The sequence below is a fragment of the Quercus lobata genome, chromosome 5 (genome assembly GCF_001633185.2).
Source record: "Quercus lobata isolate SW786 chromosome 5, ValleyOak3.0 Primary Assembly, whole genome shotgun sequence".
NCBI classification, from domain to species: Eukaryota; Viridiplantae; Streptophyta; class Magnoliopsida; order Fagales; family Fagaceae; genus Quercus; species Quercus lobata.
Window position 1 is genome coordinate 2,073,616 of NC_044908.1, and position 9,011 is coordinate 2,082,626.

General features: G+C 32.1%; 1 protein-coding gene across 1 annotated transcript; it reads left to right on the forward strand.

Moving 5' to 3' along the window:
- The first annotated feature begins 387 nt into the window (after window positions 1-387).
- Window positions 388-762, forward strand: LOC115989120. The gene has a single exon (XM_031112790.1). It carries the CDS (start codon window positions 388-390, stop codon window positions 760-762), a length of 375 nt encoding a protein of 124 aa, XP_030968650.1.
- The last annotated feature ends 8,249 nt before the right edge of the window (window positions 763-9,011 follow it).

Genomic DNA, 9,011 nt, shown 5'->3' on the forward strand with positions numbered 1-9,011 from the left:
AAAAATAATGTTATATTTTTCAAACACAATTAAATTTAATGGAAGAAAATGGCCCTTAAAAAAAATCTAATTCTCTTTTTCAAACGCAATTAGAATCACGTTCCAAATAAGATTCGCCATTTTATATGGCGTGCTGCTAGAGATTCATTGCCTACAAAACTGAGCTTAAAAGCTCGGCACCTGCCTGTTGAGGATACTTGTGATCTGTGTGGGGATTTTCAAGAGACAACATTGCATAGTCTATGGCTGTGTGAGCATGCTCAAGCGGTGTGGAAGGCAGATATCAGTTTTGTCCAGTACTACAGAAATGGTTTTCGAAGCTATTTTGATCTCTTGGAGGAAGTGGTGCGCAAAGGGTCTGTATATCATGTGGCTTTATTTTCTACAATGGCGTGGTGCTTATGGCAGAGACGAAATCGTTTGCGTGTTCGTCAATCAGTGTGGCCCTTACTTGAAATCATTGAAAGAGCAAAGGCTTTGGTCGTTGAATTTTTTGATGCTAATAAACAGGAGGTTAGGCCGAGAAATAGATGTCCTACTGCTCGCTGGGTTCCGCCTGGGGCTGATTGGTATAAAGCCAATTATGATGTAGCAATCTTTGATTCATTGGGTTATGCAGGTCTGGGGGTGGTGATAAGGGACAGCTCGGGTAATGTTATCGCTGCCTTGAGTCAGAAAATTGGGTTACTTCATTCTGTTGACACAGCTGAAGCTCTGGTTGCACTTCGGGCGTTGCAATACTTTGTATGGGACTGTTATTGAGGATGCGCGCAGTCAAGGGGTATCTTTGCAAGCTTGTCAGTTTCAATATGTTCGAAGAGAGAGTAATAAGTTGGCTCATGTCTTAGTTAGGAGAGCGGTTTTATCCGCAGATTTTGATGTATGGGTAGAAGATCTATCTAGTGATTTAGAGGATGTATTCCTTTCTAATTTTTCTACTTTAGCTTAATAATATGGACTTACTTGCTTCTAAAAAAAAAAGAAAAAAAGAATCACGATCTCTTTTCCTCGTGTGAATGTTTGTTTTTGAAATATATATATATATATATATATATTAATAACTATGTGATTTGTTGGCAAACGTAGTAGAATGAATTGGAGAACATAAAGCATAGCATCTAAGAAATTGTTAAGGATAATAATGGGGCTGAGTGGATTGGAGATATTTTACTAATCCTAATGAGACTCATGAGGTGAGGATGAAAGATAAAAGGAAAAAAATAAACTATTGTAAGAGTATTAAGAAAAAATTATAGACAAGTTTTTTTAAATTGATAATGAGATATGTATAAAAATAAATAAATTATAACTAAGATATATATATATATATATATATATAAAGAAAATGTTTGGTTCCAAATATGTTTAGAGTTTTATGTGCAATGCACATACTCATTTAATGTACAAATGTTATCTTCAAGTACAAACATATTTGATACAAAATTCTGTCCAAAATAAATTATATATGTATACATTCGGTCGAGGATGAGGCAAGGTTAGATGGGACGAGAGTCACGAGACAAGCAAAATCCATCCTTGCCAATCACCTTTTTGGGACCAGAAAAATCTGCATCATACGAAGTAGAGTAAGAGTGATTTAAGCAGGATGAGACGTTTTTACCATCCCTATAAATTGTAACTTGCTCTAAAATACAAGTTAAAGAGATTTAGACTAAAAAAAAGTGAAAAAAAAAAAAAAAAAAACCAAGAAATGGCAATATTGTAGATATGGCGCTAACAAGGGATATTAAGTTTGGGTCTGCAGGCCTAAAGCACGTGGTTAGAGAGCCCACAAGTGGGATGTGAATGCAGTCCACGCGCTAATAAAACCCTCATTCGTCTGCCTCCTTTTAGTTTAAGGCAGCCCCCACAATCCCACAAAATTCCATGGATAAATCTCTGATCTCTTTTTCGGTTCAGAAGTCATGGGCCCCGAAGTCAATTCAAGAAAAAAATTATAAATAAGAAAAATGTTTGGTTTCAAACATGTTTAGAGCTTTGAGTCTCAATTACAATAAAAAAATGTCAGATGTACTGTTATGGACAATACATATGCTCATTTGAAAATGTTATCTTCAAGTTCAAACATATTTGGAATAAAATTTTATCCAATATATATATATATATATATATATGTATGTATGTATACATTCAAAAGCAGGATAGGGTAAAATGAGGCAAGATAAGCAAAACCCGTCCTTGTCCGTCACCTTTTTGGATCAAAGAAAGTTCGTGTGAGACAAAGAGTGGTTTAAGTGGGGTTGGACTTTTTTACCATCCCTATAAATTGTACCTTACCCTAAAATATAAGTTAAACTTAAAAGAGATTTAGATTTAAAAAAAAAAAGAAAAAAAGAAAAAAAGAAAGAAAGAAAGAAAGAAAAGGCAATATTATAGATATGGGGTTGACAAGGGATACTAAGTTTGGACCTGCGGGCGTAAATCACGTGGTTAGAGACCCCACAAGTGGGATGTCAATGTAGTCCACACGCTAACCAATACCCTAATTTGTCTGCCTCATTAAGGCACACAATATTCCATGGATAAATCTCCGATCTAATTTTTGGTTTAAAAGTCATGGGCCCCCAAGTCAATTCAAGTTGATGCAACAAACAATTCGAGTCTCAAGTCTCAAATCACAATCACAAACACAAACACAAACACAATAAACGGTCTTCCATGTTACACACAAGTTGGCCAACTTGCTGTGCTCACCGCAGAAAGATACAACTTTTCCCACACCTTCTGTGATTATTTACTGTCTTCAATTAGACATGGGTTCTTTTCTTTCGATTCTTTGAATATGATGACCATTGATTTTAATCTTTTAAACATGATTGTGTGTGGAGTTAAATCATTTTAAATGGTATTAGTTTAATCAATTCTTCCAAGCTGCAACTGCTTTTTAATTATTTATGCTGTAATAGGACCATATGCAAGTTGGAGTTGTAGTAGTGATTGGATCCTTTCCTAATTTTGTGCCTAGCAGCTAGCTAGGAGAATCTATAGTTTCTACTTTCTATCCATGAAAAGAGCTAAATAATTGAAGTGAAATATGGATTACAGCACATTCAATTTGGCATTTACTTCATTTTCTTTCTCGGTTTAACAAAGCTTTGATAATTTACTTTTCCTTGGCAAATCAACAAGGGATTTTCAAGATTGGATTAGACTAATTTAGATATAATAGAGAGTGTAATTTTGGATAGAATGAAACAACGGAAAATAATACATGGCGGACAACCCTGATTTGTATGTTAAGAATTCATAGTCAATTTTGAAATTTTGAAACTAAGTTTTTGTTGTTAGTGATGTTGTAAATGTAGCAATGAAATAATAGAAAATTAGGGAAATTTGATAGCTGATTATACCATTCTTAAAAAATAGATACATTACTTATCAAATCATTAAACGTTTCATGGACTTGCTTAAAACAAGTTTGAAATTCTCATATTCAGGGATTGTTTGGGATCTATTTATTTTGCTGAAACTGAAAACTTTTTGCTGAAAGTACTGTAGATAAAAGTAAAATTTAGCTGAAATAGTACAGTGGGACCTATGAATAATACAAAAAATGCAATGGGACCCATAAATAGTAGCAAAAATAAGCTAAATAGTAAAATAAGTTAGCAAAAATAATTTTTGCCAAACAGATACGCAATGAGGCAAACATTTTATAGTCGTGTGGTTAGCTAGTTGTCAAATGGTCTTTTAATCAAAGTAATGTAGAACAGGCAATATAAACCTTTTTTAGCGGAGAGATCGTCAAAAGTCAACACACGGGAAATTCAAGAAGAAAAAAAGTACTAGTAAAAAGTTAGAAATCATTGGTGACAGTGACGAAATTGCGTGAGATTTGGTGACGTGAAGGGAAATCTTTTAATCAAAGTAATGTAGAACAGACAATATAAACCTTTTTTAGCAGAGAGATCGTCAAAAGTTAACACACGGGAAATTCAAGAAGAAAAAAAGTACTAGTAAAAAGTTAGGAATCATTAGTGACATCGACAAAATTGCGTGAGATTTGGTGACGTGAAGGGAAACAGTGGTGGAAGTAAAACTCATTACCTATGGCCACAAACAAAGCCGCTTTTCGGGAAAATTCCTTTATTAGAGCAATTGCACCAGTCAATGTAAAATGGAAAAAAATTGTGAATTTTACACTTTTTTGCTCAAAAACTACCTACATTAGTGTGTCTATAATACTGTTCATATACAAAATTGCTACAATAACCATGTAAATATACACGGTTACTGTATCTTTTTATTCTATTTTTTTTTTCTTCTCTCTCCCTTGTCAGACTTTCTCTCCCCATACTTTCTTCACCATGAACAAGAAGAAGCAGAAAAGCTCCAACCTTATCGTGAAGAAGAAAAAGAAAAGAAGATCCAACATCAACCTCCTCCAACCCATCACCACAAAACCACCACCACCCAACTACCAACAGTACAACCCATTTCAAAAGTTGATAATCCAACACAAAATCAAACCAAAACAACTCAAAATCAACCCAAACCCATCGGAAAACCCATCCTAAACCCAACTCAAAATCAAAACAAACCCCATTGGAAAACCCATCACAACCCTAACTTAAAATCAACCAAAAACAAAATCAAATCAAAAGCAAACCCATAAAAAAAATCCTAAGCAAACCCAAAGGAAAACCCACTAGTGCCACTGATATAATCTTGGAGTTGTTGCCAGAGCTTCTACCAATGTCGCCGGAGCTGCCAATAAGACCTTGTGTGTGGCTATTTGGGATAAGAGTGTGTGGCGGTTTAGGATGAGAGAGAGGTAGAGGGGGAGTTGATAAAGAGAGCGTATGGCATCGTGAGATTGAGATGAGACAATCTGATATGGGTGTTTTGTAAAAATAGTTGTGTAAAATAGAAAAAGTAGGTTCTTTTTGTAAAATAGATAGAAATTTTTAGAAGAGCTAATGTGAATGCTCTTAAACCCTTGAAATATGTGCTTTTACCTTTTAAATAACTTTTATTTAAAATTTAGAATAAGGTCTCCTTTGTTTTAAGATTTTTCTTAGAGGCAATAGTTTTAATTTTTGCAATTATCTCAATTTTGCTACCTAATTCGTGATTAAAGCAAATTAGGATTTTATTTTTTATTTTTTATTTTTTGTGTTTTCCTAATTGCCATAGATTTTCTTTTTACTACTATTTAACAAGGTTTTCAGACCCAGACCCGTAAAAGGGAGAGGTTCAAGGTTTTTGAGGTCAAACCGAGGTCGAACTAGGGTTGAACCGTGATGATGTCATAATTAATTAAAGCCTAAATATAGATATTAAATTTATAAAGCTAGAAAAATTGACAATATATCTATATATGTTAGGGAAATTTAATGATTTTCAAGCATATATTTAATAATTAAATAAGAAAGTTAATAAAATAAAATAATAACCATGAAAACATTAAAATTTATGATTAATTTTTGAAGTAAAGTTGAATATTTTTGAAAGATTTTAATTATAATTTTTTTTATTCCTTGTAAGAGATAGATAATTTAATTAAGTAGAATAAAATTGTGTTAACAAAAAAATTATTTAAAGAATAGATGGAAACTTTACTTCATCTCTTACAAGTAGGGATTCACAGAATTAACAAAAAATCCGGTTCTTTAAGCTTAAAAAACCGATTTTTATCCCAATTTTCATTTTCACGGTCTGATCCGGTTCTGAAAACCTTACTATTTAAATGCATTGTATCCTCTAAAACAATTCAATTTTTATATTTGTAAAAAAATAGACTTTTGTTTATTATTTTTTCCGATGGATTCCAAAACTTCATCATTTTGTGGATTTAAAGAACCCTATGAATTCAAAATTTTTATTTAAGAGCTAACATGTTAATTTTTTATTTTTTTCATTTAGAAAGTAACGTGCTGATTTTGGGTAACTTCCACGACGTTACAAAATGCTTTTGACATTTTCGTATCCAATTACTCAGCTGCCTGAAAAGATTCTTTAAAAAAATTTTAAAGAGAGAGAGAGAGAGAGAGGAGAGAGAGTACATTGCGTACCGTTATTTTTGTGTCCTTCAAAATAAATGTCATTGACAACTTCCAAATATATGATACAAATTTCCAGAAATATCAGTATCTTTTCGAATATAGAAGGAATTGTAACAAATCCTTCTATTATTGGAATAGATGGAAACTTGTAGAACCTCGTGTGTCCATTTTTTTAAATTAAAATATTGCTCAGTCAAGCATCCAAAAGGCCTGTCTCATGCTCGAGAGCCAAGACAAATGACAAATCTTCAAATTAGTATATGCTATTGCAAAGGAGAAACTTTTAATGATGATGGGGACAAGTTGTGACAGAAAGGGAAAGATTGTGATAATTAAAGTGGACAAGTTGCTGTGATAAGGTATACTAGGAAAAGTTTAAGAAAATACCAAAAAGTGAGCCACTGGTTCAGGCATAAGATATTTTCATTATCGCCTGAACAATTAACCATCCAATCCGTAATTGCAACGATTCAATTGCAAGAGCAGAACTCTACCAACTAAGACAAGAAGTTGAGATTTAAGAATATGGGTTATGAGAACATGTTAATATAAAGTAATCCCAAAAATCTTTTCTTGTCTTGGAAAAATAATAAAATATTCACTCTCTCTCCTTTCAACAATGATTCTACATTTGTTAGAATGAAGTAAATATTTTCAACTCGCAGAGAATAGATGTTTGTAGAAGCTTATATATGCATAATGTATGTGATGACGTAACCTACCAAATGAGATAAACTTCTTCATTTATTACGTCGGGATGATGTTTCTCAAGGACCCTCCAATTTCTAAATTAAATATTTGAGATTATACTGTAAATATTATGATAAAAGATTCTGATCAAAGAATTGAGTTTGTGATTGTGTACCTTTTTTTCCTCTAGGAGTGGCTTTATATCCTTCTGCTATGTAGCCGTTTAGAGCCTCTTAACTGTGCTCCTTTATGGATTTTGTAACATTTCGTGAGTTTAATGAGAGCATTCATAGACCTATCAACGGTTGTCTTTTTATTAGTTTCTGTTGGTAACAGTTGGATAGTTAATACCCATTTAATGTGTCTTTGTCCATTCCATATTGGAAGCAGTAAGTATGTACTAATTTAATTTTAAGTCAATTATAACATTAAATGGAAGTCCAAAAAATGATCACATTCTACCGATTAAATAGAATGTTGACAATTGCATCAAGTCATGAAAACAATAATTGAATGCAACTTTCCAATCTTTTACAAGAATGATTTCCTGTGCTAGTAGGATTAGAAGATCATAATATTAAGTCAAAGGAAAACCAACTTTAGTTAATGAAAAACACTACAAATTTTTTAACATATCTTGCTTTAATTATTTTCTTCTCTCTCTCTTTGAGCTTGTGTTATTCAATCTTGAGTTTAGATATATCTATTAAGATTTGAGACACTTTAAAAAAAAAAAAAAATATATATATATATATATATATATTTTTTTTTTGATTGCTTCTCTGAATATTGTTTATCAAATTCGTTGTAGTATGATATTGCAATTTTTACCTTCGCAATCAAATGAATTGCTTCTTGATAAAAAAAAACAGCATTAGTTTCAAAAAAATTGGAATACTTTTATTCTTTGTTTTACCTATGGGAAAGTTTTCATTTTGGTTAGACAAAGTCAAGCTCACTCTCACAAGGGAGCCAATGGATCGAATTTGAAATCTATCTCCTTTGAAAATCCAAAAACACCAGGCAGGGGTGGCTTAATGCATTTGGGAGCGTAAGGCAAAAACTAATATTGATGCCTACATATATATATATATATATATGACTTAAAAAAATTAAATATTACTTAAACTCTATTATCTTGTTTTATATGCAAAATTATTACTAATTAACATGAACCACGTAATTTTTTTTATTTTTTTTAAAAGTCTATAAACACAAAAAAAATTGACAAAACTTTTCACACCTACTAATGTGGTATATTAATAGTGGTAAGTAAAAGAATGATATTAATGGTGAATCTAAGTGAGAACTAGTAAAAGTATGTCAACCTACCACCGCACACCCTTGGTGCGATGGTCACTCCACAAGTATAAGTGCTTGTAGGATATGAGGGGTAAGGGCAGGAGTTCAAGTCTCCAAGAGGGAGTTTCACACATATATACACTTAAATTAGTTTAGAGTATAATTCTTTCTTGTATAAAAATAAAAGGTATGTCAACTTAATTATTGTGAAAAATGTTGTTAACCTTTTTTGTGTGTATTGCTCTCTTTTTTATATTTTTGAGAAGTGTTATATTCATAATATTTTTCACAATAAATCTTAGGTGTTAAATTGTTACTGATTCTATTTTGAACCTACTATTAGAATTATTTTTTTGCCATCAATAACTGCTCGTAACAATGTGCTACTTAATATTGTTTTTGTAAAAATATTATAAAAAAATGTTGTAGACGTATCAATTTTTTTTTCTTGTCTTTCATTTGATAAAAAAAATTTATTTTATTTGTTAGCTAATATTTAATCTTAATTAATTAAAAAAATAACCCTATTGGTTAAAATTTGAAGGCATTTTTTTTACTTGGGACCTTAAGCGACTGCATCAATTGCATCTAAATGTAAGGCTGACAGCAGGGCAAGAATGCCACCTTTTACCTATGGGAAGATTGAGCATTGCTTGAAGTGCATACGTTGGACTGTAGCATGGCTGCTAAGAGAGGTGCTATGGTATGTTTGTAAGTTTGTCCTGAAATTGAAAGTGAAACTCTTTTGGTATGATAGCGTTTTGAGGGTCCAAAAGTCCAAACAATGGTTAAAGCTTACATAAAGGCTTATTTGAAACGATTCATCCCATTCAAGGCCCATAATCGACATCGATATTACTGGGCTACATTGAAAAACACACTATTTGAGCCCTAATAAATTATAGCCCAATATGGTACCTATTTCTCAAGGAAGTGGTTTAAAATTTGAACTCATCGTGGACTGAGATTCAGTATCAATTCAATTTCCATGCA